The sequence below is a fragment of the Akebia trifoliata genome, chromosome 10 (assembly GCF_017979445.1).
Source record: "Akebia trifoliata isolate Shusen 1 chromosome 10, ASM1797944v1, whole genome shotgun sequence".
Lineage (NCBI taxonomy): Eukaryota > Viridiplantae > Streptophyta > Magnoliopsida > Ranunculales > Lardizabalaceae > Akebia > Akebia trifoliata.
This window is the reverse complement of record NC_141384.1, coordinates 8,699,974-8,723,276: the sequence shown is the minus strand read 5'-3', so window position 1 is coordinate 8,723,276 and position 23,303 is coordinate 8,699,974. Positions and strand designations below refer to the sequence as shown.

The window sequence follows — 23,303 nt, the reverse complement described above, 5'->3', positions numbered from 1 at the left end:
ATAGAGGAGGATAAGGGCATAATGACAGGGATAATGACACTTCCACCTTTCTTGAAGGGCTTAGGCCTTACGACATATGTCCAAAGTAATTGGTTGGCAGAGTCAAAGAGGGTAATAGAGTACCTAAGCCAGTGAGGCTATGCCCATCTGGGGTCTGAGTTCGATGTACCCGAAAAGCAGCCAACTAGGCCTCAAGATATAGAGTCTAGTTTGAACTTTGATGATGTGACTTGGCTTGATCAAGTCAAAAGGTCTGAGAGCAGGTTGCATTTGGGAAGATTTTTCGTGGACTCTGAAAAATCTACTAACAAAACACAAAAATCTTGGAGTTTAAGGAGAAGCAATGAGCCCACAAGACCGTCCGAGCATAAGATGATGAGTAGAGTTGAATTGAATAGTTTAGTATATGTATATACCTAAACTTCAAAATCTTTGGGGGTTTGAGCTCATTTACGTGAGCTTTGAGTCACCACCATTCAATTAAGGTGTGAATGAACATCATAAAAGATTTTTTAAAATTATTTTTTTCTTGTCTTATAGTGACTTTCATATCCAAATGGATAGGAAAAAAGTCTTCCTAGAAATTCTATGGTAAGGGAGTTCGGTAGAGGGACAAGAAGGTGTTAGGCACATTATCCCTCACATCCTAAGATGGTTACCAATGTTGATTAAAAGTTGAAACTCATTTTTTTAGTTTTAAAGATAGAGGAAGCTATAAGAAATTTTAAGAAAATTGACTATAGTTTATTTATAAAAAAATAACAAATCAAGATGATGAACAAGCCCTTACTAGAAGTAAATGCTTGTTGGATTTTTTTGTGAGTTTGAGACTTTGATGGAAATTCATATGGATTTCATCATTTCGGGTCCCAAAGCTTCAAAACAAGTTTATGTGCTCCCTAAGGAGAATTTATTTGTTAGTTTGATATTTAAATAATGTTCATGGATTGAACAAAACCATATTGGAATCAAAATTTATGCATAAATTTTTTGTTTATTTTTTGAACTATTTTTGTTGGCTCTAAAGATTGATTTATAAATCTATAGGGACTTACACTATTGTTTGTAGTCATTTTTAAAGTGGGTGTGTGCAAAGTGTATGCATGGGATGAACTTAGCAAGAGAAAATTACCTCCTAAGAAGGTTTATTCTCTAACTCTATTGCCATTTAAAGAAAAATAAAACAAAGAACTATTATTCTAAGAAACTTAAAGTGCAAGAAAAATAAAAAAATTAAACATTTACACTATGAAAATTAAGTTGCATGAAGTAAATGAAATTAAAACATCCTAATCTAATGGTATCGAGGAGCTTATTAAGGACTTATTGAGAGAGATTACCTCAAAGAGGAATTACTTTCTCTCCCTAAGCTTCTAGCTAAGGAAATGTAAATCTATATTACTAAGGAGGAGATTAGATGAGGAAATGAAGGGTTTAACCCCACTTTGGTCTTTTTCTTCCTTTTTCCTCTTCTTTTTTTTTCTTCGTTTTTTTCTTTTATGGATTTTACGAGAGATTTAAGAAAGTAAGAAGGCTTCAGAGACTAGGAAAGGATTTGAATATGATTTTGAATGACCAAATGAGTTCCTCTATTTTCTTGGAAGGGTCTCCTATTTATAAGATTCTTTAAGTTTTCAATAATTTTATTAAAATCTTCATAAAAAATCATAATTATTCATCCTCTCATTTGTTTTGATGGTTTTTCACTCACTTATGAGTATTACCAATCATGATGATAAAGGGATAGATTAGTAAAAATCAATAATTTTTAGAGAATTAATTAGGAGAGGTAGAATAGTCATAAACCTTAGGCCTTTAGTCAATTGTGAAGGAACCAAGTCAAATGACATGTCATTAGATGATAGATTTTTGGTCTCTTTGGTCACTTCTCTTGATAGAGTCTCCAACAAATTAGGGGTGCAAGGGTCAATTGGCGTAAATTCTAAAGAATTCTCTAGGGAAGACAAAGTAGTCATAGGTTCTTGAACTTGATAAAATCACAATGAATGCCATGGAAGATATGTGAATTTTGACAAAAATTAGAAGGATAGAAGTGGGAATTACTTTAATGATTTCTAATAAAATTAGGCTACGGAGGAAATTATCTTTAAGTAGGGACCAAGCAAGACTAAAAGTGTTTCTTAGAAGATTTGAAAAATTACAAGAAGATCAAAGTGGTAGAATTATTGCAGAGTTGAAGTGAAGATAGTAAGGTAAAAATGAGAGATTTCTTGAGGGAAAAGTCATTAGGGAGAGGAATTAAGGGGTCATATTCCCTAAAAAATTGAGCACACATGAATAATTTAGCAAAAATTAAGTCTTGTCACCTTTGGCGTGAGTGAGATCATTCCAAGATTAAATAAGGTATGGTCGATGGTAAAATATAGCTAGGTTTAAAATTCCTTCTGAAAATAGCATTCGAGTTATGCTACTACTCGGCTGGTGGGCTTTAAAGCCTATGTGAAAAATACCTTAGGTCAAGCCCATTTTTGAAAAGTTTTTGATGTTCTTGGACTCGACCTAAGAAAAAATAGGATGTCTACAATTGCCCCTCTTTAGGAGAGTTGCATGCAACGAATCATATAGACGTAGACTTGAACTTCTTTTTTTGTCTTGTTGAGTTCAAGCATGCTTGTTTGTTCACATTTTACTTTAGTGAACTTAGATTGAATCTGTTAAAATAAAAAGTTGATTTTCCCACGCTCGATGTCTGACAGGGATTAGACATGAAATTCTTGACTTCTTAACTCAATATATGGTTCTTGAAGCTTTCAGAATGAATAAGTTTCATGGTATGATGTAAGACTCTTGAAACTATTTAGTAAAGAAAATGATTTGATGATAAAAATTTTAATCTGTGTTCACTTTGGTAAGAATTGACTTTGCATTTAGAGTTTTATAAACTTTCCAAAATTAGGTTCAATCTAGGAATTCTTCTGATGATCGAATGTCCATAGATAGATTTTAAGTAAAGAGAATTTGCTTGAAAAAAAAAAAATGAAATCTTGCTCTTTTAAAAATGTGGCTTGGGTTTGAATGCACGCTCCCTTAAGGGACCTCAAACTCTTACCACCACGCCATACCCTTTGTGGGAAAGATGATGATGGATTAATCTTCAAGAATTTTTCCCTTTTTGATTCTGTTGTATTTATGTTATTTGACATCCGTTTGCTTGTGTGTTATGAAAAAGGCTTTCTAGGATATTTTTGCTTTTCCTTGACTTGTGTGTCACTGCATTAAATCAAGAAAACTCTTTTTTTTTTTGCCTATTTTGCTTTTTTAACTTTTTTGTTTCTTTTTGAATTTTTTACTTTTTTGTGTTCTTTTAAAATTTTTTTTATTTATTTCTTTTTGAATTTTTACTTTATTTTTTCTCTTTTTACTTTTTCTACTTTTTTTTTTCAAATACATCCACTAGATTATTTTTTTCTTCTTGGGTGTACCCATAGGGGGGGCGGAGATATTTTTCATCCATCCTATCTTGCTCACTTGTCTCATTTTTGTTGTTGTTAATAATGAATGTACGTACAAGAATAGTCATTTAAAAATTAGGAAGCTCCATTAGGGATTAAGTAAAGCTAATTGGTAGAAATTTATTGTGACCATTAATCAACAAGTGTACATGATATTTAAAAAAAACCAATCAAATCCTCAGTCAAAAATTTAGGGAGCTCCCCTAGGGATAACACATTATTTTTTTAGATGAGTGCTTACATGTTCCTTCAAAATGGGGTGCACTTACTAGGGATAATATATATATATATATATACCCACAAGGTGAGGGGGGAAGAAAAATCAACTTTTTTAATATGAAAAAAGGTTTGGGAGATATTAATGATAAAAAACTAGTGAAAGCTTGTTCTAGTCTGTGGGCAAACCCAATCTGAAGAGTCTCTCAAATATATTGTAACACTTTTTGACTGTGATGGTTGAAAAAAAAATGGTGATCTTCTCAGGTTTTGAGTCTGACAAGGATGAGATCTGTTGAAAACGATTTCCCAGGCACGGAGTTTGACAACGATTGAATCGCTGCTAAGCAAATGGTCTCCTAGGAATGGAGTTTATCAGGGATTGGACCATGTAAAGAAAACGATTTCTCAAGCATGGAGTATAATAGGGATTGAGCTACTCTAAAGATAAAAATGAGCTTTGCAGTTTGAGTGTTTCAATATGAGTATTTCAACACTTTTAACTTTAATCACAAACTAACTAAAATGGAGTTAGGTTAAAATTCTTTTTCCAACAATTTTTTATATCTTTTTTTTCACCTTTGAAAAAATAAATTGAATTTTTTTGTGAACAGTTTATACTCATGTTAAGGAGTGACATGCAGTTTAGTCTCATGTCGAGGAGCAACATGTAGTTTAGGCTAATGCTAAGGAGTATCATGCAGTTTAAGCTCATACCAATGAGTAGTTATGTAGTGTAGGCTTGTGCTGAGGAGTAACATACAATTTAGGCTAGTGTCGAGGAACATACATGCAATTTAGGCTCTTGCCAAGAAGTTTTCAAGTAGTTTATATTTCTTATTGAGGAATAACATACAATTTAGGCTCGTGCCGATGAGCTACCATGCAATTTAGGCTCGTGCTGAGAAACAACATAGAATTTAGGCTCAAGTCGAGGAGCAACGTGTACTTTAGGCTCATGCCAAGGAGTTGTCATGTAGTTTAGGCTCCTGCCAAGGAGAAATTGATAGAAGATTCCTTTCACAGGGAGAAATTGATGGAGGATTCCTTTTACAGTATTTGTTATTCATCCGGGGTAACGTAGGAGTTTAAGGGCTTACTGTATTTGCTAAATACAGTCGAGAGACTTACGAAAGTGACAATTCATGCATTAATTTTAGATTAGTTTTAGTTTATTTATTTTGCTAAGGGATTAGCAAAACTTAAGTTAAAGGTGTGATAAGTGCCAAAAAATATCCAATAAAATATTAATTTATAGGACACTTTTAAGGATTTCCAACCTGAAATATTATTTTTTATGAATAAATTTTCTAGAATAGGTTTTTAATTTAATTTGATGGTTTTTAGGATAACTTGGTTATTTTACTTATTTAATTTGATTTTTAGATATTTAATTTCGTGTAATATATGTGTTATAGGTATTCAAGGAGACCAAGTTAAATATGAAAATCTAAGATGCAGACAAAATCAAGATCTAGAGTCAACCACGAAAGACCAGAGTCAAATATGCAATGTTGACCACGGTGCGATGCACACTCCACGTGGCATGGTGATGTCAACATGAAATACGATGCAATTCATACATATCTAATCATGTAGAGTCATGAAAAAACAAATTCAAAACCTCATCAAACTTATCAAGAAGGATTCGACTTTATAAATAGAGACCAATCTCTATTTAGGATCTCTCTTTCTCTTTCTCCTTTCTCTAATCTAATCTCTCTTCTTATTATCTTATTCTCTTTTTTGTTTATTTTTAGTTTATTTTTCTAAAATTATAAGACAAGTTCGTTCAAGTTTATTTCATAAGATCAATAAAAGTTAAGTAAGTTACTATTTTATTTTTAATTGTCGATTTTCTAGAATGAGTCTTGGCAAATCTCCCAATTTAAGGAGATTTGGGAGATTGATGAAACCAAGATGCATTATTTTATTTCCATTTTAACTTAAGTTCTTATTAAATTTTACCAATTTTAGTAGATTTCTCTTCGAAATCTTGATTTCTTAGTATTTTGTTAGTTATTTCTCTTAATCCCTCATCTTGGGTGTTATCCATTACTAGTGGAGAAATTCATCAGATGCTTGTTATGATGTAGGATCATTAGATAATAAAACTTTTTAAGGGAAGAAAATTTTAGTTATTTTTTGGATTTCTAATTAATTTCTATTTATTGTTAAATCTTTCGAATCAAGAACTTTTGTTAGTTTCTTGATTTGAGTTATTAAAAAAAAGAACTTAAGAATAAATTGAATTTAAAATAATCATTCTTGAAGAATTCAGTTTACTTAGATGTTTTCCAGTACTTCAAAAGTTTTTCGTGTTTTCAATTAAAGTAGTTTAAATTTTATTTTCAATTCTAAAACCTTTTTCAGAAAATTAGATAAAATAATTAGATATTTCTCTTAGGTTAATTTGATCTATTGCGGATCTTTCTCCCTAAGGATCGTCTCTTACTTGCACTATCAAATTAAGGTATATAAAATCTTATTTGTTCAAAAGACCCTAACGAGCTCAAGTGATTTTGTAACGCGCGAACAATAATTACAATAGACCTATTAATCTTCCCTTAGAATGGTTAAATCATACTAGTTCAAGGATTATGATTTGTTTTATTTGATATCTTTTTTGATAATGAGATATATGTACTTTGATCGATCAAGTTTGATCTTCCAATATATATCCTTTCATTTGCCTGCATTGTCCTTGAATTGTCTAGTGTAGACAACTTGAGAATTGATTTTGTTGTTTTGTTCATATGTATGTGAGTCTATGGGCTATTTGTTTGTAAACTATCAATGTCTCCCCATTTCTTTCACTATATACTATCTTGTTTTTTTTGTTTCTCCCGGCTATCTTCATATAGTTGTATGGCATGTGGTTTAATAAAAAAAAAATACCCATATATTGGAGGGGTGGTCTGAGGAGATGCTACTTGATTTCGGACAAATAGCACGTAGACTCCATATGAACAAAATATAGAAAAATCAATTCTTAAATGTATTAGGTAGAACTACTTTCAAAACGAACTTAGGCAATATCTCACCCAAATACATTATGTTATGGTCATCTATTCCTTTGATCTGTTGAAGATTTAATTAGTTAATAGGTATTCTAGTTAGGATTTTCTTATTTGATATTAATCCTTCCATTTTTCTTGTTTAGGCCAGGATCCTTTAATATTGAGTATTCATAATAGATACCTATTGGATGTCTAAGGTTACATTGCTAGTACTAGGTGGTGGGGGTTGAACATTTTCTTAGGTTGACTAGAATTAGTATTGCGATAGATTTTTATTTGATACGATATCCATGTAGAACGTGTAGTAACATTAAAAAACATACCATACAAGATGTACAGGGACACCTATATTTTAATGGTATTAATCAAACGTATTGTACATGGAAAAGAAGTTCTGATTAGGACATAAAGTATTGTTAACATACCAGATTCTTACTATAAACAATTTGGAAGGGTGCAGATGATGCTGAGATGCGATAGAAATAGTTCAAGTCACATATGATCAGTTTATGAGTGACCCCAATTTTTTTAATGAATTACTTGAAGAATCTTTGTATTTCGATTGCTCAGAGTATATGAACTTATGGGGCATTGATTAAACTGTGGAATTTGAAGGTGGGTAATGAGTAGTCTAGTAGAAGTTTGGGCCTGAAATCCAAAAATTTACAAGTCTTTAAAGGCATGTATGACCTAGACCTAAACCTGGATCCGGAAGCAAACTAGAACCTGATTTTAAATTTTGTCAATTGCATTAGGTACCAAGACAAAACTAATCTAATGGGGCTCATTCATTTTTGAACTCGTTTACCTGTTTTGGGCCCAAAATCCGAAAAATTCCCAAGTCTTTAAAGGTATGATTAGCTTAAATCGAAACTCAGGTCCTAGGAATAAACTGGAATCCAGTTTTGAATTTTGTCAGCTACATTAGGTCTGTCTTACCAAGACGAAACTAATGCAATTGGTTTTATTAATTTCAGAAATTGTTTGCCCTTTTGGATTCCAAATCTGAAAAATTATGTCTTTAAAGGTATGTATATTTTAGACCCGAACTTGAGTCCCGTGAACAAATTGAAACTCACTTTTCAATTGCGTTAGTTGCATTAGGTTTGTCTTACCAAAGATTGAACTAATTTTATTATTAAATATGCAATTACTCGTTTTGAAGCCCATATTCAAAAAATAACAAGTCTTTAAGGGGCATGTATAGCCAAGACCCAAACCTGGGTCCCGGGAACAAATCAAATCCAGTTTTCAATTCCGTCAGTTACATTAGGTCTTTCTTACCAAGATGGAACTTATCTAATTGGTTTACTTGATTTCAAAACTCATTGAACTGTTTTGGATCCCAAATCCGAAATATTCCCTAGTCTTTAAATACATGTATAGCATACACCTACTCCCGGGTCGCGGTAACAAACTAGAATCTATTTATCAATTCTGGCAATTGCAATAGGGTTGTCTTACAATGACAGAACAAATGCAATTGGTTTCGTTCATTTCGAAACTTGTTTACTCATCTTAGACCTCAAATCCGAAAAATTCCCAACTCTTTATAGATATGCATAGCTTAGACCTTAATGCAAGTCCTAGCATATCTATATATAGGGAAATGTTCAGCAACAAACATTTTGGCAAAACATTTTTCAAAACATGGGTTAGAGGTTTTGGAATGGGCTGATTTTTTGTGAGGATGATCTCTACGGTGAGGAGATCATCATCACCAAAAATCAGCCCATTCCAAAACTTCCAACCCCATCAAAAATGATTTACAAAAAATGGACGGTTCACAAATTTTCAACTTGTAAACTGGGGTTAGAAGTTTTGGAATGGGCTGATTTTTGGTGAGGATGATCTCTACGGTGAGGAGATCATCCTCACCAAAAATCAGCCCATTTCAAAACCTCTAACCCATGTTTTGAAAAATGTTTTGCCAAAATGTTTGTTGCTGAACGGGACCCATATATATATATATATATATATATATATATATAGGGAAATGTTCAGCACCCTAAGTTTTACCACACACTTTAACAAACGTTTTTTGTCCTACATGGGTTAGAAGTTTTGGAATGAGCTGATTTTTGGTGAGGATGATCTCTATGATTAGAAGATCATCCTCCCCAAAAATCAGCCCATTCCGAAATGTTTAGCCCCATGTTTACACGTTGAAAAATCGTGGACCGTCCATTTTTTGTAAATCAATTTTGATGGGGTTAGAAGTTTTGGAATGAGCTGATTTTTGGTGAGGATGATCTCCTCACCATAGAGATCATCCTCACCAAAAATCAGCTCATTCCGAAACTTCTAACCCATGTAAGACAAAACGCGTTTGTTAAAGTGTGTGGTAAAACTAAGGGTGGCGAACGGGACCCATATATATATATATATATATATATACTATTAATTATATTTTGATTAATTGTATATGTTTTGGAATTGTAAAGGTAATTTTATATTGCAGGTCACAGGTGTGCATATGTGTAAAAAGCCAGGCCTGGTTTGCTATCTTTTCAAACTAATAAGTCGAATCTTAGACGTCGATTTTCTAAAAATCGATGTCTAAAATCTCCCTTTTACACGTACTTTTTGATCAACAGAGTAGACATCACTCCTTCAGACATTGTTGTAATTAAATTGTCTTTGTTGTACTATTGACGATTTAGTATCTCAGTATCAAATAATTAATCACAAATCAACCATCAGTACCTAAGCATTTAAGAACCAATGAGTAATCTATAAACAAAAAAAGCGAATTAAGAAATGACCTATCGTTTTGATTTGCAGATCGAGACACGAGCTTGGCTTACTATATATCCTAAGGTAAAGACTCGCCCCCTATATGTGGGACTATTTTATTATATAATTAATTACTATGAAATACACATGACTAAGGAGTTTGCTTTGAACCAGAGTAATTTCATTCAATTAGAGTTATATGATTCAACTCTCTTCAAGAATCATTGGTTCACTCTAATACTAGAAAGAAAAAAAATATGGAAATTTCTCAAAAACCCACAAAACACTGATATTTATAATAAACAATACACATTACAAACAATATATCAGTTATTTGTTAGAATATTTTTGTTACATGAGCTTCCAAGCTCTCCCTCCTCCCATGTTGAACTTCTTAAGTCTCCCATAAAACATGACAAAGATTAGTATCAGTTTCCCCTTATTGCTCCATCTTCCAGAGAATCCATACCATGTATCTTTGCAGTAATTGTTGGGATTTAGTTGCCTTTTGCAACTGTAGCCGGTTGTGAACCCCACATTACCGTATGCACTGCAAACCCATCATTTGGAGTTAGAAACCCCAACCTTCAATTCAAATATATATATATATATATATATATATATATATAGGGTCGGGTTCCGTAGACCCCCATTACGACTCACATTGCGACACACCATTTTGTCTTATATGGGCAAAAATGTTGGGAATGGGCTGCTTTTTTGTGAGGATGATCTCTATGGTGAGGAGATCATCCTTGCCAAAAATCAGCTCATTATGAAACTTCTAGCCCCATGTTTACAAGTTGAAAAATTTTAGACCATCCAATTTTTGTAAATCATTTTTGATGGGGTTAGAAGTTTTGGAATGGGATGATTTTTTGCCAGGATGATCTCCTCATCACAGAGATCATCCTCACAAAAAATCAGCCCATTCCAAACATTTTTGCCCATATAAGACAAACAGTGTGTCGCAATGTGAGTCGTAATGGGGGTCGTAGGAACCCCACCCATATATATATATATATATATATATGGGTCCCGTTCGGCGCCCTACAACGTAACAAACAATTTGACAAACATTTCAGAGACGTCGGATATATAGAGATCGGACGGACGAGATTCACTTAAACACGTTCTAACGTATAATTTAAAATTTTTAAGTTAATTACAGCGCCATCCTTCTACTTTCTATTAATTAGTGCGTCCTCCCTCTCTCTTAAAAAAAAAAAACAGAGAGTGAGAAGTGTCTCATTCTCTCTCTCTCGACGGAACTCAATAGAATGCTCTCTCTCACTCTCTCAAACCCTCTCACTTGAACAAAAATGGTGCTTGGACGTCCTCCCGCACTCTTTAAAAAAAATAAAAACAGAGAGTGAGAACTCTCTCATTCTCTCTCTCGACGAAACTCAATAGAACCCTCTCTCAAACCCTCTCACCTGAACAAAAATGGTGCTTGGATGGGCAGTAGCTTTGAGGAGATAATCAGTAGCCCAATGAATGGCCACCCTTGCGTTCTGTAACTTGCCCTTCATCAACCCACCAAACCCTCTTATTTTGAGAGAGAGGGTTTCAGTTCGATCAAGAATGAGATCGTGAGAAAGTGTGAAAGAGAGTGAGATCGGACGGACGATTGAGAATGATAGAGTGAGAGAGTGAGAGAGAGTGAAAGAGAGGGTTCTATCCTCATCTATCAAGTTCTGTCGACAGCGTGAGGGAGGGTTTGAGAGAGAGAGAGAGAGAGAGAGAGAGAATGAGAGTCTCATTCTCTCTGTTTTTTTTTTATAATAAGAGAGGGAGGTGACACTAAATAAGCGAAAGTAGAATGATGGCACTGTAATTAAGTGAAAACGTATAAGTTATACGTTAAATCGAGGAGATTGAATCTCGTCCGTTCAATCTCCTCATATCCAACGGCTTAAAATTGTTTGCCAAAATGTTTGTCAAAATGTTTTGTGCCGAACATTTCCCTATATATATATATATATATATATATATATATATATATATATATATATATGGGTCCCGTTCAGCACCCTAAGCTTTAGCACACACTTTAACAAACGTGTTTTGTCTTACATGGGTTAGAAGTTTTGGAATGGGCTGATTTTTGGTGAGGATGATCTCTATGGTGAAGAGATCATCCTCACAAAAAATCAGCTCATTCCAAAACTTCTAACCCCATCAAAAATGGTTTACAAAAATTTGACGGTCCACGATTTTTCAACGTGTAAACATGGGGCTAAACATTTTGGAATGGGCTGATTTTTGGGGAGGATGATCTTCTAATCATAGAGATCATCCTCACCAAAAATCAGCCCATTCCAAAACTTATAACCCATGTAGGACAAAAAACGTTTGTTAAAGTGTGTGGTAAAACTTAGGGTGCTGAACATTTCCCTATATATATATATATATATATATATATATATATATATAGGGTAACGATCAAGGGCAAACTTTTTAGCAAACTTTTTGGCAAAACATTTTTCAAAACATAGGTTAGAGGTTTTGGAATGGGATGATTTTTGGTAAGGATGATCTCTACGGTGAGGAGATCATCCTCACAAAAAATCAGCCCATTCCAAAACTTCTAACCCCATCAAAAACAGTTTACAAAAAATGGACGGTCCACGATTTTTCAGCTTGTAAACATGGGTTAGAAGTTTTGGAATGGGCTGATTTTTGGTGAGGGTGATCTCCTCTCCGTAGAGATCATCCTCACCAAAAATCAGCCCATTCCAAAACCTCTAACTCATGTTTTGAAAAATGTTTTGCCAAAAAATTTGCCATTGAACGCCCCCATATATATATATATATATATATATATATGAACAGCGTTCCTAAGACTCATATTGGGACTCACATTGCGACACATCGTTTTGTCTTATATGGGCAAAAATATTTGGAATAGGCTGATTTTTTGTGAGGATGATCTCTATGGTGAGGAGATCATCCTTGCCAAAAATCAAATCATTATGAAACTTCTAGACCGTCCAATTTTTGTTGAAAAATTATAGACCGTCCAATTTTTGTAAATCAATTTTGATGGGATTAGAAGTTTTGGAATGGGATGATTTTTTGCCAGGATGATCCCCTCATCACAGAGATCATCCTCACAAAAAATAAGCTCATTCCAAACATTTTTGCCCATATAAGACAAAACGGTGTGTCGCAATGTGAGTCTCAATATGAGTCTTAGGAACGTGACCCTATATATATATATATATATATATATATATATATATATATATATATATATATATATATATATGTATGTGGGGGTGGATCATGTGACATAAGTAAAAACAATCATTTCAAAATATGGGTTAGAGATTGAGCTGATTTTTTGTGAGGATGATCTCTATGATGAGAAGATCATCCTAAAAAAAAAGAAATAAGTCCAATTTGAAACTTCTAACCTCATCAAAAGTAAGTTAGAATGTGGACAGTCAATATTTTACCAATAATTTATAAATCACTTCTGATGAATTTAGAAGTTTTGGATTAGATTTATCTTTTGTGAAGATGATCTTTTTATCATAGAGATCATTCCCACAAAAAATCAGTTTCAATTCAAAACTTCTAATTCATATTTTGAAAAACCATGGTTCGTACATATGTTTTTGCTTATATCCACTGATCCGTCCCCATATATATATATATATAGGGTAGCGTTCAATGGCCAACTTTTTGGCAAAACATTTTTCAAAACATGAGTTAGAAGTTTTGGAATAGGCTGATTTTTGGTGAGAATGATCTCTACGGTGACGAGATCATTCTCACAAAAAATCAGCCCATTCCAAAACTTCTAACCCATGTTTATAAATTGAAAAATCGTGGACCGTCCTTTTTTTGTAAACTGTTTTTGATGGGGTTAGAAGTTTTGGAATGGGCTGATTTTTGGTGATGATGATCTCCTCATCAAAACTCAGCTCATTCCAAAACTTCTAACTCATGTTCTGAAAAATGTTTTGCCAAAAAGTTTGCCATTGAACGGGACCCTAAAACATTTTTCAGAACATGAGTTAGAAGTTTTGGAATAGGCTGATTTTTGGTGAGGATGGTCTCTACGGTGAGGAGATCATCATCACCAAAATCAGCCCATTCCAAAATTTCTAACCCCATCAAAACTAGTTTACAAAAAATGGACGGTTCACGCTTTTTCAACTTGTAAACATGGGTTAGAAGTTTTGGAATGGACTGATTTTTGGTGAGGATGATCTCCTCACCATAGAGATCATCCTCATGTTTTGAAAAATGTTTTGCCAAAAAGTTAGCCATTGAACGCTATCCATATATATATATATATATATATATATATATGGGTTAGAAGTTTCGGATTAAGCCAATTTTTTGTGAGGATGATCTCTATGATGAGAAGATCATCCTAAAACAATATCAGTATAATCTGAAACTTCTAATCCCATCAAAAGTGATTTAGAATGTGGACCGTCGATTTTTTACTAATAATTTGTAAACCACTTTTAATGGACTTGGAAGTTTCAGATTGAGCTGATTTTTAATGAGGATGATTTTCTCATCATAGAGACCATCCTCAAAAAATATCAGCATAATCCAAAACCTCTAACCTATATTTTGAAATACCATTGTTTTTACAAATGTCCCATGAACCACCCCCTATGTGTGTGTATATATATATAAAATTCATGCAGAGTTAAACAAACGTGCTTCAAATAGAATACATAGATTTTTTTTTAGAGAACACTAGCCTCAAATGAGGTTTGACTCTCTCCATCAAACCAACTGTTGAGATGGAAGATTGTTTCTTGGTATTCCCAGAGATTTCATCCCTATAAAATGTGTATTGATCCCTAGAAAAATAACATTGTCATCTAGGAAATATGTATTTTTTTTTCCTATTATCTATGTTTGATGGAGGGCCTCAAACCTCGGTTGAGTTTAGAAAAGTCATAGATTATATAGAATGGTGCTAAATAAAGATTCATGCGCGTTGGATTCGATTCCCTAAACCAAATGACTTGGATTCTCTAACAAATGAAAACAAGTTCAAGTGTTTGCATGATAAATATACCCACCATACCCTTAGTGGGGTTGCCACAAAAGCCCTGTTTCTAGAGAGTCGTCGAATCAATAATTTTACTTTTATCTATTATGTCCAAGTAGGTAATCCAGTTCTTGGGAGATTTATAATTTAACATATTAGAAATTTGTTCCGAAAGTGCCTTTTGCACTTTGGACAAAAATAAAATAAAATTGAGTGGTGATAATATGACTCCCTCAAGTGGCATATTCAATCTACTCTCCTGATGTGGGGTGTGCTAGAACCATAAACTCTATGTCTCGAGACAAACAACAATACATCTATGGTTTTGGTACACCCCATGTCAGGGGAGTCGATTGAGTATGCCACGTAAGGGAGTTGGATTATCATTACTCTAAAATAGATAAAATTAACACATGAAAAAGATGAACAAAAATGTGAAGCTGTTAAGACTTTTTTCCGACTGTTAATGATTTTCTGACTCGAAAATTTTCACTTTGTTTATACTACTTGGATGATGTGGTAAGGCATAGAACCATTGATCGTTTTCCTTGTTGAAGAAAAAGATCTATGGTTATGTGCTCTTGCCACATCAGCCGCATAAAGACAGAGTGAATTTTCGAGTCAGAAAGTCACGACTCTTTTCCTACTTGTAGGAATGTGACGATGCTAAAAATTACGTCTTTTTCAAATGTAAATGCCCTATTATGTATTTAACAACTAAAATATCCCTAGAGTGTTTCAAAGATACGTATTCCATGATTTGGAAACTTATTTATAACTACTAAAATGTCGAATTTTTTTATTTTCCAAAGACTATACACTTCCAAACATATCCCTAGAGTGTTCCAGCCCCAACCCCTCTCTTTAAATAAATAAAAATAAAAATAAAAATAAACCCATTTCCTTCAATCTTGAATCTTCAACCTCAAGCGTATATTTTTTATGTATTCAACATCAGGTAAAAATCTTCTTTATTTTTCGCCTCAAACGACTATAATCTTCAGCCTCTCCATAAATATTCTCTTTTTCTTTTTCCCAGACGGTAGTTCTTTTGTTTTTGAAGTTAAAGAAGGGGTAGAATCCTCTGAGGTTGGAGACTAGACTTTGAGTAAAATGGGGATTCTGCAGATGCTGAAGATGAGAGCATTTCGATCATTTTCTAATCTATTTCTAAAGACCAAAGTCAAGGATGTTATGCCATAAATTTGAAAAACTAGGGGGCCATCTCTAATTTTCACAAAAAGGAGGGTTATATAAAAAATTCCATTGTAAAACAAATAAAATCGATCTAGGAACAATGTTACATTACTTTATATCTTTCTTCATGTAATTATAATGCACCCCACTAAAAAAAAAAAAAATGTAAAATACCTGATCACTTCTATGACAATGTTCAACGCTGTGAAGTTGAGAGGGTCATCCTTCATCCTTTTCCTCTCAGTGATGCAAATGAGGATGATGAAGATAACCAGATAAGAGAGATGTGAGAAAATCATATGATCCACAAACCATCCCCTTCTCTTCCTCTTTTCGCAGCTTCTTGGAGACTGTTCATCATCTTTGATGGGAAAAAATGAAGTATAGGGAGGGAGGTACCTACAAAAGAAATTATCTCTACTAATTACTTCCTAGTCAAACTTAAATCATTAATGAAATTTTTATTAAAAGAAATGGAAACATCCAATACTTTATGGGGATGTTAACCATCTCTATAAATATTGTTATTTTATGCCCGAAGCAGTATTCACTATTTTGTCTTTTGAGTGCAAACTTCATTGTACAAGACTTCATAATGGCATTTTTTTGTAATTAAAAGAAGGTTTCAAAAAGTTATTTACAAAAATGAAATTGCATAATGACAAAAGATCTTACATTTTTTCACATTAAAAGATAAATTAAATTAATAAAACTCCCTTTTAAGTTCATTTATGAAAGAATGATTGATGGTTGTGGAGGTTGTTAAGGTCTTGGATATTAGTATTTATTTATTTTCCTTGTTATGATAACCCTCCCATGTATTGTTGATGGCACCCATTGGTGCTGGGGCACTCTTTTCCTGTTGCGCGCATGCACCGATGAAGGTCAGCATGCGCGAATGACAATATTGAAGTCTGTTTTTTATTTATTTATGATAAAAAGAAGTTATCTCCTCAATTAAACTTTTTTAAATGTTTCGCAAACAGTCGAAAGAAATATCAGAATTGCAATGCATGTGATGCATAATTTGTCCTAAATTCTTTGCAATCATACATATTTTATATTCCTTTCTCTGACTCTCAATTTAGGTTGACTAAACTTGGTTAGTTAACATACGAATGATTGGCCAATTTTTAATAGTCTTCGATTAGTTTGATAATTGAAATGGTATTAAACTATAATAATAAGATAAAATTAATATGGTATATTAAAAACTAAGTATAATGATGTTTATATAATTTTAAATCAATATCAAACATAGTTAATGGTTGACTGATGCAATCACCACCTACGAGAATCAATCAAACACATTAAATTAAAAAAGCATAATAGTGTCATACATAAAATAAGAAGATGAGGGGTAGAAAAATACTTAGAGATATCGATGATTTGAGAACTAAGGTAGCCTAGATACCCAAGGAATAGAATCAAACTCAGAATTTTTCCTAATCCTCCATTAGTGAAAATTTCTTGTTATTTTCAAAGTAGGTCATATGGACCAATAATTAAATTTTTTTATTCTTAATAACGAAACCACTAATTGATTTCTTTATTAGGGATTGAATTGGAGTAATTGCTTGAGTAACTGATTATAACTGGTTTTCCCTCCACGTGGCAGACCTATAATCCTTAGGCTGCCTGATTAACATACTTAGATAAGAGTTTTCCTTAGGGATTTAGAAGATAAAACAAAAGCATGATTGTATATGTTAGGGAACTTAGAGCTCTAATAAACCCAAGGTAGATTTTTCCATAAGTACCAGGTGTTTCGAAATTGGATAACTTTACATGAGAGAGAGAGAGAGAGAGAGATTTCTATAAATACCGTATGGCTTATGAAGTTTTATGTGGAGCATATAAAAGAATAATACTGTTTTTCCCACTTAATGCTTATTATATCTGTTCCATTAAGATACTTGTGGTGGAAGTTCCACTATATTTAAATGGCCTAAGGTGATATGGTTCCAACTTTAGTTGCTATACGCATATATATATTTTTTTCTTTTTGAGAACCCAAGGATTATGAAAATGAAAAGCCATGCCATAAGCAAGAAAAGATGAAGTAAATTATTGAAAATCGGGATCCCCAATCACCAATCCCTGTTATTTTTATTTTTCTTTTATATATGAGTAAGGTTAAATATGCACTAGCCTTCTTCTTCATTTTTTTTACAAGAATCCACATGAAGATCATGCTAGACAATCATCTTGAAAATTGTTCTAAGAAAATCAGTTCATTTCGATATTTCCAACTTAATGAAATAAATATGAATTAAAATTAATAAAAAAAGAAAAATCAGATCATCCAACATGGGTTGTGAGTGTTGATACCATGCATGGTTGGGTTCAAAAGCTGCCTTCACCAACTAATTATATTTGCCAATTTGTAAGTGTGTGTGTGTGTGTGTGTGTGTGTGTGTGTGTGTGTGTGTGAGAGAGAGAGAGAGAGAGAGAGAGAGAGAGAGAGAGAGAGAGAGAGAGAACAAACATCATTACGACGAATAACACCAATATTGCGGGAGAGATGACCGATAGATCCACGATGGTTTCACCTGCATGCCTCGAGTTTATGATTTGAAACAAAACACCAACAATTTTCTCGTAAGAATTATTTAGCCCATCTAAGGATCCTGAATTCCACTCCATAGAGCAAAAGAGAATAAATTGTACTACAATAAACCCCAATGCAGTAACAACCAAAAGTAAGGAATGGAAACTGGGAAAAAAGTGTAGATATCCCATCTCGCTTGTATACTTCAACATATAATTGAATTCGTCTCTCTGAGTAAATCTCCCCAAGACCCATATCACAAGCCTCAAACAAGAAGGAAACAACGTGTTTCCAAAAAGAATTTGAGGAATAAGTAGTAGGAGGAGACCAGTGTTCTTCTTGAACACAATCATGTTTTCATTAGTGGGAATAAATCCACAATTCGTGAACGTAGAAACGATGGTGAACACAGAGAACGTCAGCGTCTTAATGCCTTTTTTCTTAAGTACATCATTTGCACTATGAACAAAAGTCATATAAATTGAAACCAACGCAGACCCACCAACAAGAACAACTAGAAGATAACCCAAGATTACATAACCTAAATAATTTATCGAATTATACTTCAAATCCTCACTACCCATTACCTCGATTTCATTCGAATTCGAATTTTCGAACGGTTTTATACCCAATTCGATTTTGTTCAGTGAACCTGAAGGACTAATAGAATCGACTTGGCTATCATTTTTTTCCTGTTTCCTGAACTTGAACTTCACCAATTGAAGCCCAATCATAGACATGAAGACCTCCCCACCAATGAACATCAAAATGGTTAAAACTACAAGTTGGGTATTGGAGAAAACCTCCATTTCAACTGTCGACATGCTTGAAACTGTCGTTGCAGACACTGACGTGAAAAATATATCCAAATCCTTAGGCCTAAATGACTCACTTTTAGGCTTCAATACCTTTAGAACAAAAAATCCCACGAAGGAAACCCAGATGAAATAACATAGTTGAATCAAGAAAGGGTTACTCGGATAGACTAAGTACCGATAAAAACACACAATTGGACCACAATAAGTTTTGCCTAAACAAGATAATTTGATACATGAACAACTACAGAGATGTTGTAATTTCTTTCCAAAACAAGCAAGTTTCTTCATATTTACTTGGAGGAGAATATTTTTCTTTGAGCAAGTTTAAATGCAAATGGTTGGTATATATAGGAGTCTCAAATACTGTACGTTCAAGTATTCTTACTTTGATTTTTAAATGGAGATGCCCCTTCTAAGCAGTCTACTGACTTGCAAGACTTAAAGGAGGATAGAATATGATACATTAGAAGAATAAAATAATGAAAACGTGTCGTTCACCTGAAACCAATCAGAAGGTTCCAAGTGGCATCTGACAGCAAGTTTTGTTGGGTTTATATCTTGATAGTGCTTTTTTACTGACAGTCCAACAGCAATCTGACATGTGGCGCCAATGAAAGGAAATATATTAAATCGTGTTTGGTCTGAGGCAAACCCGATCCGATTGTATTGTTACCGGATCAGGCTTAGATCCTAATATTGAAATCGAATAAAAATCCAATCAGGTAAGAGTCTGATTCAATACTTATAATTGGGTCAATTTTAGATCCGATCCAATCCTTATTGGATTGGCAAGGTGCAAAGGAAAGGGATGGATGCTAGCCTAGTTGGATTAATTCTGTAATAAATAAGGATCGATCAGCGTTTCACAGAATGAACGATACATCACTAGCCGTTGAGTCGCTACTTTTCTTCCTGCCCTTTTTAATGCCACTTTCTAATTAAGCCCCATTAACTATGATTGTTTCTCTTACATTATTTGCACACCAAAATCCAAGTGGATTGGTGATTTTTTATGGCATTAATTAGATTCGATTATTTTAATCATGATCCCCAGTTAAGAACTGCTCTTAATAAAATCCATGATATAAAAATATTCATCTCTTCAACCTTAATATTAGGTTTCTACGAAGTCTTCATTGGAGGTAGGATCTTGTAATTATTTCTATATAAAATAAAATTTAATATAAAATAATACACATGTAAACGCCTATATGGTTATTTTAGTTCAATGGATAGTGGCAATAATTCATGATAATTTATTTTAGCTTCTAACTTATAGTCTCTAATATTAGGTTGAATTTTTTAATAAAGAAAAAATATGATAGGATCATCTTGGGAACCATATCTAGTGGTTGTCATTCCTAGGTCAAGACAATTGGATGATCATCAATATGTGAATCTTAGGACTTGTCAAGGACAGTCAATGGCCAAGAAATCAGGATGACACACATCTTGGGATGATGCAAACATTTTGTTGTCTGATAATTGCATTATTGAAATAAATATGATTAAGACAATGTCTTTATCTAAAGGGATCAGCTAGCTTCTTATACCATGGATCTGTGAGGTACTAAACAATAGATTTGGTATCACGGATGATCTACAGCAATTCCTTATAACAGACCAAGTGGGGCTGAAACTTTGTTGAATTAACTAATACAATTGTCAAAGCCCAAAATTATATATATAGAGGGAGTGGATCCTCTGTGCTACTTTTCCTCGCCGGCCTCTTTCCATGATGAAATACAAAATTAAAACCTTAGCTACAGTATGAAAAAAACCTATATTTGAAGGATCAGAGTGTCAAATTCTTTATTGTCATAATTTTTTTTATGGACCGAAACCGTCAAATTAATAGAGGATAGGAGAAATTTGATGGTTTTAAGCCGTCAAATTGAGAAACATAAAAAATTTCAATGGCTGTGAACTGTCGAAAATCGATTTCTGAAATTTATAGGCTTTGACCTGTTGAATTTTCTTATCAAAATTTTCAGTTTTCACATAGTATGTAAGGATCATGACACATATCAGATTTAAAATCATAAAATTTTATAAAACTTTCTTTAAACCTGATGGAAGACTTTGAAAATGAACGGACACTGAAATAAAAAAATTTCAAGGGATTTTGATATCCCTTCTATGTAGTGTTATCTCAACCGTTTAAACTAAAGGTACCAAATACATGGAACTACAAGAAAAAACGTACTATAGATGATCCGCTCCCTCATAAAAATGTTTAATTATGCATGCATTGACTATGTGATTGTATTTAAGTTTCATAAAGGATATGAACCCTTATAATTTAGACAAGCATTATAGGGCTTGGACTCATTGTTAACATTAGTGTAGGATATTAGCATTGGTAATCTTTCCTATAATGACTACATGCCCTTATCTTCAACCTTTGCAAAAACCCTTTATAACCTTCTCCCAAAAAGCGGTCATCAAATCCTCTCAAATTCTAAAATCACTGGGCTAAATTATATTATCTTATTTAAACTTGTCTTCATTCAATCATTTTCAATTTTTTTTATTTAATATTGTCTTTAACCTCCTTTTAGGAAACCCTTTTCTATCAAACAATTGTCATCTTTTACTCTCAAATCCCCTATCTTCCTCTTGAGATATGAAGGTTGAAGAATATAGAACCTTAAGGTTGAAAATTCGGGTACAAAGCTGTACCTAAATGACAAGTTTGTTATCAAAGTAAAAATCCATCACCTTTTACTTCCTGAAGCTCTTTCTCTCGGGATTTACAGGGGCTACAATCTTTAAGATTGAAAACAAGAGACAAAAATTACATCCTAGATAACGTGTTTAGGAAGAGAAAAATCAAAGGGCTTTTGACTAGAAGTTAAAGACGAGGCCCCCATTTAGGTCATTTTCAATTACCATATCATCAGTTTGAAAACATGATGGCTCTCTCAAATATTTTCCAACTCATGGAAGGCTTATGCCTAAATCTTCCTTTATTTTCGTAAGAATCAAGTTTGATCAAATTGTGAAATAATGGACTCAATTGAATTTCTTGGCAAGGAATATGCATAGTATGTAATCACACTTTAGGATTTAGCAATATCCTGTTATTTGTTGATAATTTGTTTTTTTTTTTTTTTTGGCAAACGAGATCAGTGTTTAGTACTTGGTTGGTAAAAGTGGGTTTTGATTCCAGATATCGTGGCATCCACACTTCGTGTACTTTAACCAAGTTGATAAGCTTGGCACTTTCTCTTGTTATTGTTAACACGAGTGTCACGTGCCATGGCCATAAATTTCATCTTCCACTTAAACGATCAACCATGTGGAAATCATCGTCACTTTGTCCCTCTTGCTCCACTTAGCAAATTTGTTCTTATAAGACACCACTACTGCTATTCCCACTTATGTATATGATTATGATTTATTATTGGTGTAACAGTGTCATGTGTCACTTCCTATGTGATATTACATGGGCCCACTTTTACTTCTCTCACTATTTTTTCTATTATGATGATTCTCTACGCCCTCCCCATGACACTCCCTGGCGTGGAATGTGTTAGAATCATAGATTCTTTTTCTTGGGATATGTAATGGCACATATTCTTGGGGACTCACAATTGTGTATCCTGATGGAAATAAAAAAAATCTATGATTCTAGCTCATGCCACGTTAGAGGGAGGACAAGGGTGTGTCAGAGGGGGCGTCGGATAATCACAACTCTTTTTCTAAAGTTTGCCCTCCCTCAATTGCACTCACTATTTCTGATTGATGCTACTCGCTCATTCTATCTTTTTTTTTTCTTTGAAATTTTTTTTAAACTTCTACACATAAATTAAGTTGTGTATGATTGCATGAGAAAACTAATGATAATTTTTTTTTTCTTAAAGAAAATGGATTTCTCGGATTTCACACTTTCTCAAAATTTTATTTTTCTTAAGAAAATAATTATTTTCTTGTCTTCATTGGAAAATATCTTCCAACCTGACCCCTTGGAAAAATGATTTTCTCATTGAGTCGAGGAACCTCCAAAATTAAAAATCTAGCTCTATTTTTGATATTTTCTAGATGAAATTGAACACTGATCTATAGTTTATGAAAATTCATTTTATGATCATTTTCCCAAAACATTATTTATCGTTAGAAAAACTTTTTCTCCGCAATCATATACCACAACCAAGTACAAATTCATTAGAAAATAATAAATACCATGAGTAACTTTTCATTTGACTCTAAACTTCTAATAATTTTACTGGATAATTTCTACACGAACTGTGATAATCTAACTCT

General features: G+C 33.3%; 1 protein-coding gene across 1 annotated transcript; it reads right to left on the bottom strand.

Moving 5' to 3' along the window:
* Positions 1-9,709: 9,709 nt before the first annotated feature.
* On the bottom strand, positions 9,710-19,341 carry LOC147393073 (cation transporter HKT1;3-like). Its single transcript, XM_086454946.1, has 3 exons — positions 18,157-19,341; positions 15,843-16,067; positions 9,710-9,995 (listed from the first exon to the last, which is right to left on the bottom strand). Exons 1-3 carry the CDS (start codon positions 19,323-19,325, stop codon positions 9,797-9,799), a joined length of 1,593 nt encoding a protein of 530 aa, XP_086311072.1. The 5' UTR covers positions 19,326-19,341; the 3' UTR covers positions 9,710-9,796.
* Positions 19,342-23,303: the final 3,962 nt, after the last annotated feature.

Excerpts from the sequence above, each read along its gene's own strand:
- LOC147393073 (XM_086454946.1), bottom strand. The coding sequence starts at position 19,325 with ATGAAGAAACTTGCTTGTTTTGGAAAGAAATTACAACATCTCTGTAGT. Across the intron at positions 16,068-18,156 it reads GTGTTATTCGTCGTAATGAT|GTACCTCCCTCCCTATACTT; the intron begins GTTTGTTCTCTC and ends TTTCTTTTGTAG. Across the intron at positions 9,996-15,842 it reads ATTGTCATAGAAGTGATCAG|TGCATACGGTAATGTGGGGT; the intron begins GTATTTTACATT and ends ATGGGTTTGCAG.